General features: G+C 38.6%; 1 protein-coding gene across 2 annotated transcripts in view; it reads left to right on the forward strand.

The window, feature by feature from the left end:
- Positions 1 to 16,053, forward strand: part of ralyl (RALY RNA binding protein like) — a 38,649-nt gene that overhangs the window by 14,715 nt on the left and 7,881 nt on the right. The window contains exon 2 of one of the 2 annotated variants that reach the window (XM_068701655.1): positions 52 to 329. In XM_068701655.1, the coding sequence (XP_068557756.1) occupies positions 74 to 329 (256 nt within the window). In that variant the 5' untranslated portion in view covers positions 52 to 73. The remainder of the gene's footprint in view (positions 1 to 51; positions 330 to 16,053) is intronic. The other variant, XM_068701654.1, reaches the window with a different exon arrangement.

Genomic DNA, 16,053 nt, shown 5'->3' on the forward strand with positions numbered 1-16,053 from the left:
CACAGTCTAACCTTCCTGGCTTTCTGAGCAGTGTGCTACTGTGTCTTCCAGCAGGCAGTGCTGCAGGACTAGGATGACTGGGAAGACCCAGACCAGCAACGTGACCAACAAGAATGACCCGCGCTCCCTCAACTCCCGCGTCTTCATTGGCAACCTCAACACGGCCGTGGTAACCAAGGGCGACATCGAGGCCCTCTTTGCCAAATACGGCAAGATTGTGGGCTGCTCGGTCCACAAGGGCTACGCCTTCGTTCAGTACGCCAGCGAGAGGAACGCCAGAGGAGCTGTGGCCGGGGAGAACACCAGGGTCATCGCCGGACAGTCACTAGGTAATGCTGTTCAAATGTTCATCATTGAATTCTGATTGAAATATATATATTTCACATCAGAGAGAACTACACCGTGTGACATGGTGCTTTATTCAACTAAAAAGAGACCTCTCTTCCACATTAAAGCTGGTCTAGGTTATGCTTCAGTATGTCAGATGGATCCTAACTTGGATTCCCAAAAAATCATTACTGTCCCCCATCATTTTATCATCATTTCTAAAACATTCATATACTAATCTGCTGCCTGATTTATGCGTTGCACTGTTAAGAGACACTGTGGCACACATTTATAAAAGATAATACAAAAGAGAACAAAGATATAGCAAGAGATCTGCAGGGTGGCGGTTCACCATCAGGTCCAGGTAGGTATGCCACAGTTGTCCGTCAGTGTTCCGTGGTTGGTCCTTTGTCGACATGTTGTTCAGCAAGCAGAACCTGAGGATTTAGTGATGAATGAGAGTCAGGTTTGTGTCATGTAGCAGTGGCCTGTGGATTCTGTTTTCTTTTTCTCCAAAGCTTTGAGCAGAAAAGATGTCCAAGTATTAAAAGTGGACCAAATGTTGTTGAAATGTTTACGTTTTTTTAGATTCTAACATGTATTTTAATGGTATTTAATAACTTTATTTTCAAAATGTAACTTGCCCTGACATCTTAAACCCTTCACTTGCATTACAGTGTTAAGGACACCTACATGTTTCATCCTCACGCATGTTCTGTTCAAACCAATGTAATATAATCGTTTTACAAAACCTTGCTTATTACAAAACAAAGCGCTGTATGTAACACACGTAAACAAACTTGGAAAAGCAATAAAAACTAGATGTATATATAATAACAAGAGTCATAAAAGAAGGGGTCAATACCAATAACAAAAGACAATTTCATAAAAATAAGTCCATATAAAAAGAGGTTTAAGATTAGAAATATAATACAGATTTAGTCAGTTTGAAACCTTTCTAGCATGTTATTTCAAAGCATTATTTCTAATCCATATTGCCTGAAGACCTCAAGCTGCCATCTGGTTCAAGTTCTCTGATTCATTTTTATGGCGAGCTTAAATTTGATCATTAAAACTGTGAAAATAATTCTGAAATGAAGAGGTACAGTCGGGGTGAAGACGCTAAGATACAGAAAACATGTTTTGTGGTTGAGCTTCAATGTACAGATCAGACAGTCAGATGGACGGACAGCAACAAGGAAGAAACATTCAGATCCTGGTCCTCATGGGCATTGAGTGGATCCCTGTAAATCTTCTTTATATTACTTATTGATTAGGTCACAGCCTCCTCCACAGAAGACAAAAGTCTTCCCCAATCCCTGCTCTCTCATTAAAAATGAATAACAGCACTGTGGGGTCACGTCTGTAATTCCACTCTGTGTTTGTTCAGACAGTTTCATGCATTTTTGGGCTGTGAAATGACACATGGCAGTGGTAAAAGTGCAAGGTGGAGCTGTGTTCACAGCAATTTGCTGTAAAATCATGCGTCTCAAGAACTATTATTGTATTTTTGTAGAACTGTATGACTGATACTCCTTCAGTGAAACTAAACTGACTGGCCTGAGCCAACTCAGGTGTTGTCTGGGTAGTTTTGGCAGTGATTGGTAATAATAACAGTAAAATTAGACCTGAAGGAGCAAAAGATACAAATAGACAATCAGGTTTTAAACTAAATCCGATACAAGCCAAATTTATTTGGAAAAAAATTAAGCAGCAGTAATATTATGAACCAAACTGTTATAAACATCTCAGTTTACAGACCGAGCTCCCAGTTCTACTTTGACCGACTCTATTTGCCATAGTTTTGCTCACACAATTCTCTTGTTCAATGAGAGATCATTTCAGGTGTGTTGACTTTAAATTTAGATAATCAGGTTGAACTGTTGGCTTGTTTGAAAGCTAATGAGGAGAAAGAGAAGACAGATTTGTCTCTAAAATAAACTGGAAATAAAACTAAAAGAATAGGAGACAAATGAAGCCCAAGTGGACATAAAGTGGAACTATCCTTTAAAAAAATAATTCAACATTTTGGGGATATACACTTTGTGGCTTTCTTGTCAAGACTTAGATGAGAAAAACAATACCACTCTCAAGTCTGTATGGAGCTAGAGTCACGAGGCATTTCGATTAGCTTAGCATAACAACTGGAAGCAGGGGGAAACAGCTAGCATGTTAAAAAATGTAATGCACCTTTAAAGCCGAATTAATAAATTGTATCTCATGTGCTTTAACTATTTCTTTTCAGACAGTACAGACTCCAGGAAGTCAATTTGTCCGGCCGCTATGGGTCAAAAAATAACAATTTCATGTAACTACCCCTAAAACCACTTATTGTTCCTTTTACATTTCTGTGTGTGCTTAAAATAAACAAATAAGATGTGACATGTTAATTCATGAGCTTTAGAGGTAGTGGTTGGCAAATTTTTAAAACCTTTTTCCCGTCTTTATGCTAAGCTAACCACATGAGAATGGTGTCAATCTTCTCATCTAATGCTCGGTAACAAAGTCTTATTTCTTAAAGCGTCAAAGGGTCGAGTTTGTAATCCTGAAAACTGGCTCCTTTATTTTGTTTTGCACAATGCATGCTCAGTCATTTTTAAGGCAGCATTAAGGTCTTCACATTGGTGTCAATAAAGTGTTAAGTTATAAATGATGGCCAGAAATTTGGGTTATGTTAGGACCATCAATACAAAATATGTCCATTTATCGGACCTGATTATTGACTGAAAAAATGCAACACATTTCTAAATACCTTTGTGCTTTATTCACCCTGCTGTCAAAACAAATCCACGTCCCGTCTGTCTTGTCCTGTCTGCATCGTTGCATCCACTTACAGGAGCTCCTCTCATTGTTATGCACACTGACAAACCACAGCACGGCTATGCATTTCCTGAAAAACACGATTTCCTGAGAGAAAGGAAAGAGCGTCTAGCTGAGAAGATCTCAGGTGAACATGTGTCTCGTGAACAAAGGCTTCATACAGCAATAAAAGTGAAGTATTCCTTTGCATAGCGGGACATATTGCAGCTCCACTGACTGCACTTCACAGTGTCCCTGTAAACACTGAGCGTCTGTGGACACATATGCACACACACACACAATAAATTCAATATATTAGCAATGCACCGCAAGTGTCAGAGGTATACTAAAGGTGCCCACAATAACGTCTCTCTCTCTGCTTTGGTTATCATCTTTTCTGTCTTTATTCTGCTGGCCCCCGTGAAACTTAACCCTTGCATCAACATCTTTTAAACATGAACTTTATATTTGATTGGGGCTTGGAACTATGCTGCCAAGAGGTGAGCGCAGCCATGCCTAAGATATGAATTCTATATATTTTCTCCTCTTTTATTAAATCACACACAGGGAGGAGACAGAAGTGTGAAGGTATGACATGTGACGGGAGGGGTCACAGGGTCGGATTCAAACCTGTAATGTCCTGAGTACACGGGATGCAGCTTGAGTTACCACAACGTCTCGCACTCGAGTAGATTTAATAGCCGCGAGATGCTGAAGCTCCAGCGATTGCTTTACTCAATTTAATTCCTTTGGACATGACTGGAGTGGCGACACAATGACTTTATGTAGTTCATGAAAATTAAAGTGACATTTAATCACACCGCCGGTTGGCCTCAGACGGTAGCTACTTAGATCCTGATGAAGATGTCAGATGAAGAGTGCAGGGGAGGGTTTCGTTCTTGTTTCACCATCTCAGCATTTCTGCTTTCTGCTATTGTGGCTATAATCTGGACATAGATCTATCAATACTTTAAGGTTCATTCTTCATAATCCAAGCTTGGTGTGATCATATATGCTTTCTCTGGTTCAAAGTGTGTAAGCGCTTTCGTGTGACTGCTGTCTGGTGGTCTTTGAGCGCCTCTCTGTGGTTGAAAAGCTGCAGAACACCATAATAAATCCAAGGTATTCTGGTGGCTTTTTTAGTAGTGTTCAGGAACTGTAGGTTGCATAAAGCTGATCTGCTATGTGATGAATTCTTAAAAAAAAAGGTGGTAAAGCTTGAAAAAAACAAAAAAACAATTGAGTTTTGGAAATTTGTTGGGAAAGGAGTCTTTATAATAGTGAACCATCTATTTGCAGGTCTGTCTGTCAAAACCTCAGTCTAAAAATCTGTAGCTTCATTTAGTTGTTTTTGTAAAAAAAGATATATGTAAAATGTATGATAAGGAAACACAGTGAGACTTAAACAATAAACGTTACAGTGAGGATATAAAATCAATGCAGACATTAAAGGAGCAGTGATTTAATTACATCTTGTGATGAAGTTGCAGATTGCATCTCACTGAATACCGCTCCACTCATCACTCCCTTTCCAAGTGTTTGGTTTGTCCTTACTGGGCTACTGTAGAAACATGGCGGTGCAACATGAACTCTGTGAAGAGGACTCTCTCTCATTGTAGATGTGAAGGAAAACATAATGATTCTTAGTTTCAGGTGATAATGCACTAATGAAAACATAGTTATGAATATCATATTCCATTTCTGCCAATAAATCCCCATAAATCTACACACTGTTCCTTTAAGTATGATAAAAAAGATGGGACCTGTTGGATTGTTAATGTTACCTTGATTATTATACATTAAACAATAAATTCTAATCTAAAAGTTACAATGTTTACTCTGAAATATGGATTTATGCTTCTGTGTACCAGGCAGTTCTTTCAGGCTTCACTATTCATGCATCCATGACTTTTCCATCTGCATGAACACTAGATGGTGCTGAAAGAATGTCCGTGAGGGCAAAGCCACCAAAACGAGGACATCTTATTCAGTCCCTCAGCATGTAAAATTCATTCCTGTCCTCAGTAGTCGAACTCATGCAGGGCTCGCCTGTATCCTGTGCAGAATATCCAACCACATTTATACATTTATAAGCTGCATTTTGTCCTTGCTGCTTCAATAGTAGTATAAAGCAGCTTGAAAACTGTTGACACATGGACTGTTTTCTATTTAGATATGACAATGATTACGTTGCTGCTGCCACTAATGGTGATTCCTTGAATAAATCCCAAAAGAGTACAAGTACATAGAGCGTTTAGTGCTCACATCATAAAAACTGAGATGTATTTTTAATATTTTTTCAAAGATATCAAAGTGATGACATTGGTCGTTTGATTCAAGCGACTGTCCTTGAAGCCATGAATCCGACACGCTCGGCCTCCATCTTTCATCAGCTCTTAGTTTCTGGTCTTTTCTTAGCGAGAACAAAGAAGCTGGGGGACCATTAAGACATCAGGCTGTGCGCAAGACAGCTGCAAACCCCTTGTCAGTGTAATTAGATATTACAATTACAAGGCTTCATCTACAGCAGAGCCTTGGTGCTGCAACAGCTGGGGAATCTGTAGGCAGAGCCCCAGGTGCTCTGCTTCTTCAGTCTGTCTCTTAAGTCCACAGCCCCTCCACTTAAAATTAAATTTAAAAGAAAGAGAGAGAGAGAGAGAGAGAGAGAGAGAGAGAGAGAGAGAGAGAGAGAGAGAGAGAGAGAGAGATTGGAGACATTCACAATAGGAAGCTGATTTGTCATTCCAATGGAAAAAAGCTGTTTGAAAAGTGAGGTCAAACTGTATTTTCTGGATGTTTCAAATGGAGAAAAATGCAGGTTGTATGTATTGTAAGACGAACCTTGAATATCAAATAGAATTCATCTCTTGATTAGGTTTTATTTTGTTAAATGTGTTGAATTCTGTGTGTGTGTGTCTGTGAATCATAAACAAGACATGTTTTTTTCTTAGTGTTCTAATTATTTAACAATTGTTTTTCCTTCTTTTTTCCCTCTCAGCATTTCTCCCTTTAATTATTTGTTTTTGGCAAGTATTACTTTATTCCATGCGCCACAAATTCCATCTTTTTTAAATTAATTTTTTCATTCAATTTAAAGCTCCGTTGAACTGAGAGAAGCATCTTTACATATAAAGAAAATACTAAATGAATTGAACACAATATAGATAAACATTGTGTGTATGAAAAATAACTACAAAAGATGTTTGCTCTAATTTGCAGCCCGTGTCCATTGTTATAAATCTGAGTAAACAAATAAAACAGATTCAGGATAAAAACAACATACCAACTGTAAACATATGAATATGCATGTATGTATTATACATGAACAGGTATGTATCGACATGCAGGTATGTATTGACATGCGTAATTGTATGTATGTATGAGTGTATAATATGTACGTGAGCAGTGAATCCATCAAAACTCATTCAATGTTCACATCTTTGTTGGTGCACTAGCTAATATTTTCCTATAACAATGGGTCCAAATGAGTCATTTTAATTATAATAATGTAATTATCACTCGACTCTCACTGCCCTCATTGCGTCTTTCTCCTGCACCAAGTTAACGACTAGCTGGTGAACATAGTGGAGCATTTAGCCGCTGAAGAGCCAGATATTTCCCTCAGGAGTTGATGGAGCGCTGAAAGGAGAGTGAATATTGATATTGAACATTTGTGCTAACATGCTAATGTTCGTCACTGTTTACTGTTTGTTTTAAAGAGGCAACGGTTTGCTTTCACCAATCAACTCTATAAGGTGAAATTATGTTCCCACCAATGTGGCCAAAAAATCTGTAAAGTCATATTGTTATATGACAATATATGTATGACCATTAACATACAGAAAAGAATACTCACAATAACATGTAAATGTACTGTATTGTGTTCTGGTATGTGGACACAGCTGCTATGGATGACACTGAAGTCATGTTTTTTTTTTTTTTTTTTTAAAGCAACATTTATATACCTATAGGTAAGGGGATTTCAATTTTACAATTTAAAAACAGGCATTATTAAAGCTGACCAGAAAAGTAAATTTATTAATTAGTTAACTGACTGAAAATTATCTAATGAATACATAATTTCTTTCTTAGTTTTCAATATAAAAATAATACCTTTTGGTTTTGGACTATTGGTTGTATTAAACAAGATATTTTACATTTTAAGACGTTTCCATGATGGTAATTTGTGATAGCCATTTCCACTGCTTGTCGACATTTAAGAGCCCAAACAATGAATTGAGAAGGTAGATTAATCAATAACGAAAGTGATCATTAGTTGCAGCCATATACACGTGATGGGTATTTTACAGGCTGATTCTAGTATGTTAGACTCTATATGTTTGAGTACTTTCAGGCCAGTAAGTGTCTGTATTTTCAACACAATTGATAGGTCACTGAACAAATGAAACATGAAAATATCCAATTTATTAAAACTACATTTCCAATACCCTTTGGTGTTTAATTAAATGTTTGTGAGTGGGGTGATGGGTGACTTGTTGGCTGGGGACTAGGGGCTGGAATCCTGGCTATGGTCCCATAGAAAAATAAACAAACTATTGTAGAGTAGAGTAGTTTCATGATATTTTTCTTATTCTCTTCCTTCACTTTAAATTGCTTCTTTCTGGTCACATACATTTCGCTTTTAAGGGGAGAGAGTGACTTTTTGGGAGTCAAATAGTCTGAAAGTATCACCCATGAAGCATCATATTAAACGTGTTGTAATTTCCTCACTGCTTAATCTGTGCTTCACAGAGACAAAACAAATGTTATTCAACTCCTGTCTTTGGAGGAGAGAGGAGTATTTTGAGGAGAGAGCTCCCCCTGGAATAGTTCGACAAATGGTTTGGTCCGAAGCGGCTCCGCTCTCAGTCTGGAGCTGAAGGTGCACGCGCAGTCTGGCTTTTTTTAAAGGAGAGAAAAGGAAGCAAAAGTGTCCCCGACCACAGACATCACCCGCGTGTCCCCTCTCGTGACATGACCATGTACAAAGGCAGGCGTCGCAACCTGAGATGTGAGTATGAGGCGTCACGAGACGTTAATGCTGCTAGTTTGGAGGGAGCATTGGTGAAATATTGTACCAATTTGAGATACTTAAACTTGACGTATTTCCATTTGATCTTAGAGGGGTATATTGCTATATTTTGTACATATAGTATATCTGACAGATATAACGTTAGTTACTTATCAGATCAATATTGAATACATTACATAGGTATTTTTTTTAAATATAACTATATCATTTAAATTAGTTGACATTTGATGACATTTGGATGCTGATGAATCAAGAAAATGATTAAAATGATAAAAGTAAAACGTTAAGTAGAGCCATTGTGCCTTATTAGTACTTTTACTTTTGATACATTAAGTACAACTTGCTGCTTGTAGTCTTCTCGTGTATTTTTTGCTGGTGTAAGATTTTGAATGCAGAACTTTCACTTGTTAAAGAGAATCTTTTTCATTGTGGTATTGCTATTTGTTCTTAATGAGATCAGAGTACTTCTTCCACCACTGCTGTGTGCAGGCGTCTTTGCAGTGTCTTCATGATTTAAATCTGCATCTCTTCCTTTCTGTTGCTCAGTATGTGTCAGCATATTCATGTAAATTTGAAAATTCTAGGGAAGTAATCTCTATTTAATGTTAAAATGCACTGTAAAATATAGCATTGTAGCTTTAATAATGAATGGGAATTAAAGCATGGGGACTGATAAACATTAACATGCCATGGCTAATAAGCTAATCTTTTACCAATTCAGACAACATAAATCCCCTTTTCATCCAGTCTTTGTGCATTATTATTTTATTTTTTTCAGGAATTGTGTGAAATGCAAATTTTTCTCAGTGACTCGATCACAGGCAGGAGATTGCTGCATAAAGCATGTAACATTCATTTGAATCTATTTGGTGACTGCAGTCAAAAAGAATACAGTGGTGGTGTTGTGATGTTCAGAGGAGTGTTCAGTGCAGAAGTGCCTTTGAGCAAAGTACTGGAGCTGCAGTGGTTGGTTGCACATTACAGCTCCAGGTGAGGTGTGTACATGTGTATAACATAACAGGCTGAGGGAGATATTTCTGCATTGTTGGCAGATCTGCGGTTAAATGAATAATTTATATCTCATATATTAACATCTAGATTTACTGATTCATGATCAGAATACATTATTTATACGACCAGTGTGTTTTGCATGTAACCTTTTGTTAATAATTATTTAAATATATAAAGTCAGGGCTGCAACAAATTTCTATCAAAAAGGTCTTTTTCACAGCGGACTTTTTGACAGAAACTAATAAACTAAAAGCTGTGAGAGTGAGGCAGCATGCACAAACAGTGCTGCAGGGATGACTTATTTTTGGAGGCCAACCCGGAAGTTAGCATCACCCTGGTTCCCTCCACAAAAAGCTAATCGAAATTTTTCCATTGAATTTTGGATTAGAAATAGACTTCAAAATTCACAGGAGAGGTATTTACTGACATCTTTTATATTGTAGAACAAAAATTCAACCACAGACCTTATTTCAGGCGTCTAAACCCATCGATTTAGAGACCAGGGAACCGGAAGTGCGAGAATGCTGACTCATTTCCAGGTTTTAGGGCTCATTCCTGCTGCACTTGATCAGGACCCTGAAACCAATGCAGCTAAATGGAATTCAGCTATCATCCATTTCTATTATTTACACCTGTGCTTTTCCTACTGTGGCATGACAAGATGGCTCCCGGGAACGAAGGCCAATTAGTCTGATGATTATTTCCCCAATTAGTAAATCAATCATTTGATGAATAAAATGTGAGAAAACAGGGAAAGCATCCATTGAAATTTCCTATGGTCCTTGTTTTGTCTGAACAACCATCAAAGTCTAATTTACTGTCACATAAGACAAACTACTGAACTTATCTTAGCAATGGAGAAGCTGAAATCTGACAATATTTTACATATTTGATACTTAAAACAACAAGAAAAAGAATCTGATAAACGTAATTTTGAGTAGCAGGGACATGTCTCTTCTCTTCTTTTTCTAACCTGTTAAACCTTTTCTGATTCCTCTGATGTGTGTATTACCTAATCCTTTAATTGAGCTGATGTCTAAACATGTCTGCGCAGTGTTTCAACAGTCAACCCCTGAACGAGGAGGCCAAGTTTCAGAGCAGATGCACAAGTAGTTTCAAGCAGCTGCAGGTTTGTTTCCAGCTGCTTGCACAGATTCACCAGCGTGTGTTGAGGCGGAAGTGATGGACCAGCTCCGGGGCTTAAAAACGTTTTGAACGGTTGCACTTAAGAGCCACATAGTTACATCATAAGACAAAAAGGAAAAGGAGGAAAAGTGTATGAACAGCTCAGGAGAGATGAAAGACTAAATTATCTTTACCTCAGACTACAATATGCTCATTATGGTTTAATGCAAAAATCAACTCATGACAATGTTGAGATGTACCACAGGTGTGAAAACATTTTACCTTCTGTACTGCTGCTCTGAAGAACGTTCAGTCACTAATGCTTGTATTCCCAATGCGATCTATTGAGCACAGTTAACCCCGAAAATTTAGCAGCCACACGTCAGGCTCTTCTTAATGGACCACAGCTCAGCAGGTCTAATGAAAATAATTTTATTAGATCCTCAGAAGCTCAGGGACCGGCTGCCAAATTTATGGGATGCCAAGTAACCATTTTCCTTAAGAGGGCGAAGGAGCAAAGTACAAGGAATTCATTAAGGAAGGACAGTAATTAATCCACACATCGCCTTGACAACACAATTCTCCACCATCCTGATTGGTGGAATCAGTCGGGACGTAATAAACTCTGGATCGGTGCGTGTAGCTCAGAGTTGAATAATGTCAACTAACTTGCATGGTAATAGTCTTTTCCTCCGTGTATAAGCTGATTGAACATACAGTATTTAGCATTGACAGGATTCAGATGAAAGATATCAGCTGTTTATATGAGATTAGTGAGAACTTTAACTTATGGTATCTCGAAGTACATTTTGATGAGCCTAGATTGAAGTTTATTTTAGATTTCTTTAAATACATTCTTTCAAGTAAGAACTGAGTGAAAGTACTGAGAATTTAAAGATATCTTTAATTCTCAAATAGTGGACGAAGGCTTTTTATTTTTTTTAACCTTCACTGCGGACACCAGTGCCTTCATTTGAAGCAGGCTTTTATTAGTATATAGAGAGGTGAAGTCCCGCTCCTTCCAGTGGACCACCATGGGACCTTATTTTGGGAAAGATATGTACGTTAGTCAATAAAGAGTGAAATATATGTTTTTATCCTGTTTGAATTGCACCACGATTTACACAATAAGTTAATTTTGCACGTCAAGAAAGTTGCATTTTGTAGTAATACTGTTGAAGTATAAGACTGAAAATACATAATTAGAAAGACTACAAACCCACCAAAATTTGTGTAAGCGACGTCTCTCGCTGAAGTTTCGTGTTTTTCGTACCGAAATGTACTCGCAAGAAAAACGGTTCTTTTGCTTCCCGGCTGATAAAAAGAGCCACAGGATAAAAGACATCAGGTAAGATAACGTTACATTTGTGCATGGAAAAAGCTAAGTTACCTAGCAAGCTAGCTAGCTAGCTAGCCAAGGTAACGGGCATTTAGCGAGACGAGAGATGTAGTTCACTGATTGGGTTCACACTTCACTAAATGTTACTACAACAAATCTATGATAAACTGCTTTCTTGACTTGCAAAATGATACATACACTGAGTGTTATGTCGTGGCTTCTCTGTTTTAGTTTGAAAGAAATAATCTTAACTTAAATAGTCAAGAACTAAACGGTGCAAGGAATTAATTTGGACATTTGACTCTCAGTTTGAGCTATGTCATAGTCATATCTATCTTTGTGAAACCAACATAAGTATGTTGATAGACTTTCCAGAATTACATTCATTGTATCTGCAAATGCACTGTAACTAATATCAATTAAAATACAATCTGCAAATGCATTCCAACCAGTAAGAACAATATTTCAAGATAATGTGAACAGAAGGTCATTATATCCACACACACGTTAATGTGTACACTGCGTGTGTGTGTCTGAGTATATACCCAGACACACACTCACAGTGTATGCTTCCTCACCCTGTCACTCAGCCTGCACTGCTTGAGGAAACACTCTCTCGGCTGTAATGAAAAGCCGAAACTGCCTGTGCCCTTGAGCCGAGCTCAGCGATTGTTCAAGTCCTCCCTGTCAGATTTACGGGGCGTGAGAACGCAGCGTAGATTGAATCTGCAGCAGCTGTCATGCAGGATGTCTCTTAGTCGCTCATTTGTATTCACACAGGTGCCCGGACGATCTCTTAATCAAATACTGCTCACCTGCTCTCGCGTAACGGCATCGACGGAGATTGTTCTGTGCCAGGAGTGATGCTTGGCCTGCCAGAGATTGTGTTTCGGTATTAGTGAAGGGAGGAAATGTAGTCTCTCATTCCTTTTCTCAGGCTGTATTACATCGCTCACCTCTTCTGCAGTAATTGGACAGAGAGTAGGCTGTAGTTTAACATGGACAACCACTGTCCTCCCAACTATCCCTATTCCCAAAGTTAAAAATTGCTTTGCACAGTCTCTTGAATAATCCCATTCAAGAGGAAAATTGCTAGTACACCATGGTTTGGCTTGTCTCGGTTAAATGGAAGCAGCACAAGGGCTAAACAGTTATTTAGCTGCGTTTTCCTTTTTAAACTAAGCTCATCCCAGTGGACTAACTAAGTTTTGTCTGCGCTGGTCCGATTTTAATGAATCGTCCACGACTCCAGAGACAAAGAGCTCAAGGGCAAGCTGAGCCGAGGGGTCTATTTATAACTTAAAAAGACACTCAAAGGTAATTTAGCACTGCTTCATTAATATGAATGAACCCAAATGGAGTCAGAGGTGCCCTGAGGTGGTGATGATTGTATTCTTAAAGGATCCAGTGTGGATGGATAAAGCTGTTGCTGAACTGGACTTGCAAACTAAACCTCCTACTTCAAAAATCTGGCTTGCATACTATTGTATTTTTTTTTTTTTTTTTTTTATATTGTAACATGATATATTTTCAAAAGATTTTTATTGATGCTTCCTTGGTCCAACCACCGTCATGAAGGCTCAAGTTCAGCAAATTCACCATCGCCATATTGGAATACGGCCGCCGCTGTGTTGTTTTCTTCGCAACCAATGAACAGAAGTTGCCATATTAGGAAAGCGGACGAAGAGACACCCTAATATGGCTCTGGTACTAGAAGTGACCTGTCAATCACAATAAGCCCCGCCCCAAAGCCTTAAATTATGGTCACATTTAGAGTAACATAGACCATAATGCAGAGTATGCTTTTATGGCGTGACTACCTTGTGATTGACAGGGCGCTACCATGACGTTATCCGTTCTGGGAGTTGTCTCTGTTTTCATCTTACTAATTTGAACCTTTTTATAGTGTGTTTTCAGTTCATTTTGGTCGCCGAAAATGTCTTATCTCACACCCTCTCGTGTCACTTCTGGTTGCACAAAAAACGGCCAAAATACTGAACTCGAGGCTTCAAACTGGTGATCCACAAACCAATGAGTGACATCACTGTGACTATGGCAACCTCTTATAGTCTATTCTTTTTCAACATTAAAACCCCCACGAGTCAAGAGGTTGGCCAGTACTTTTTGTTGTCGCCTCTGAATTTGTGCAGCGCCCAATTCACTCATGATGCCGCATACAGTTTACAGTATCAATTAAGTCCTAACTGGCTATTGCTTAGCAACACAGCCTCTTATTTCCGCCAACTCCAGGCTCAACTTTTGAATAGATACACATACAATCAAGTCCGTCAGTCACACACAAGCTCACACACACATTTGTTTAATTTTTTTGTATATGACTAATATAATGACTGTAATCAATCAGATGCTCAGTGTGTGTCTGTCGGGGGTGTGGAGGGTTGGCGTTGTTCGTTTAGAGAGTGCTTTTTAGTGCTTCGCTCTCTCTTTAACGACCCCAGCAGGGGACCGGAGAGAGGAGAGCACACTTAACGATGTGAACCATTCCTCACGTCTTCCTGGAGCCTAATGATAATGATACAGACATCCCTGTGCACCGGAGAGCGGCTTGATACATCTTGCATTCATTAGTCCATTAGGGAGAGCGAGGAGGGAAAAGAGGGAATAAAGGGAAAAAGAGAGGAAGGGAAAAGTCTGGGCTCCAAACATAGCACAATGGTTAATCTGCAGACAATGTGTTGAAAGATCCAGTTGCAGCTACTGCAACTGGTGTGTGTGTGTGTGTGTGTGTGTGTGTGTGTGTGTGTGTGTGTGTGTGTGTGTGTGTGTGTGTGTGTGCGTGTGCGTGTCCCCGATGAAAACAGAGATCTTGTATAATATAGTCTGAGATATCTTGCATTCTTTAAATTCACATGCTCGGTGCATTAACAATGCAGCAAGAGATTTCATTATCATCTCCAGCAGTGGGGGGGCAGGCTAAGACTGCAACACTTTCTGCGAAATGACTCTACTTCAGCTCCTGTCATGAAAGTTGCCGCTGCATGATCCCCAAAGCAGTTGATGCAAAGCTTGTACTTTTATTTCTGCAACTTTTTGAAGCTGTCGAGGCTAACTCATCCCATCAGACAGGGGTCTGCCCTGCTTTGTCGGTGTGTGCCTCTGTTTGTTCGCGTGGGAAGTGGGTGTCTGATATTTGTTTTGTGACCTTGACTGAGCTGAGTTTGAGCAGAAGCAGCACTGAGAAGCCGACGGACTAATCGCAGTGATGGCAGCCGGCTTTATCGCAGCCGGGCTCTTGGCAGCTAGAAGAGGCTGTCAATCATGACAAGCCATGTGGTGAAGAGTCACAGTAGTCTGCTAATGCATTTGAAGGGGCTTTCATTGTTTTGTTTTTTATTTGTTACTTTAAAAAAAAAATGTTTTAACTAGAACTGTGACTTGTAGTCCTTTCTTACGCAATCGATGTCTCAGTTGTCTCAAAGCCCTTAAAACCCTTAAAATGTTTCCAGCCTCTCTGCTCGTCTTTGTCTCTTTGAACGTTTCAGTGGACTGAAGTTAAATCACTAAGTGAATCAATGCTTTCTATCTTTATTCAGCTGGTTAATCTCATCACACAGAGCCTGACAGGCACAACCCTCTCTGCCAGCTGCAGGGCTCCAAGTAACAAATACTTTCAATAAAAGGCTACGTATAGATTTTTATTAGTATTTATTAAGCTATAGCCTTTTATTAGTTCATTCATTCATAAAGTTGTGTCTGAGTCAAAATAATATTTAACCAAAGAACTCATCCTTTGAGAAGCTGCTACCAAATTTTTTTTAATTAATGCTTTTCAACTTGATGATTGAATGAATACTTTTATAATCATTTAGGAATCTGTTTTGTGTTGCAGTCGCAGCCATTTGTGAATAATTTTCCAACTTGCTGTTTCATCTAAATCTACAATTTGATGAATGTATGGATTGGTCTTAAAAGTTAAAAGTAACTAATAATAATAATGAAAATTCATAAATGGAGTTAATTAAATTATAATAGATGTATTCATAGAGCAACCAGTAAATTGTGTAAATCAAACTATCTCTTAAGGCAAGATTCTAAAGTTTGTTTTGACAAAAAAATAGAAAACAGGTAAATAATCTGTTTTCTTAATAGCAACATAATTTTCAGTTTCTATTGAGTATCTATAAAATATTGTCATTTATAGTGTTATGCATTTGTAACAGCATTGAGCTGATATTGAAATTGTCACTGCACAGTTTTTGCTGCAGTGACAGTAAAAACCTTCAGTATATTCAGTATATGTTACAGCAGGGGTTTGCCACTGTGGGCCTCCCCCCTCCCAGACACCATCTCTGTGTGCCAAATTAACTATAAAGAGTTCCTGTTTGAACATTTTTGAGTAAATAGCAATCTAGATGTCACTGGATTACTTTGAAACTTAAGAAAACATAAAAACGTGATA

Source organism: Cebidichthys violaceus, unplaced genomic scaffold, assembly GCF_023349555.1.
Source record: "Cebidichthys violaceus isolate CVI_PGR_0920_01 unplaced genomic scaffold, fCebVio1.0.p SCAF_8, whole genome shotgun sequence".
In the NCBI taxonomy this organism is placed as follows: domain Eukaryota; kingdom Metazoa; phylum Chordata; class Actinopteri; order Perciformes; family Stichaeidae; genus Cebidichthys; species Cebidichthys violaceus.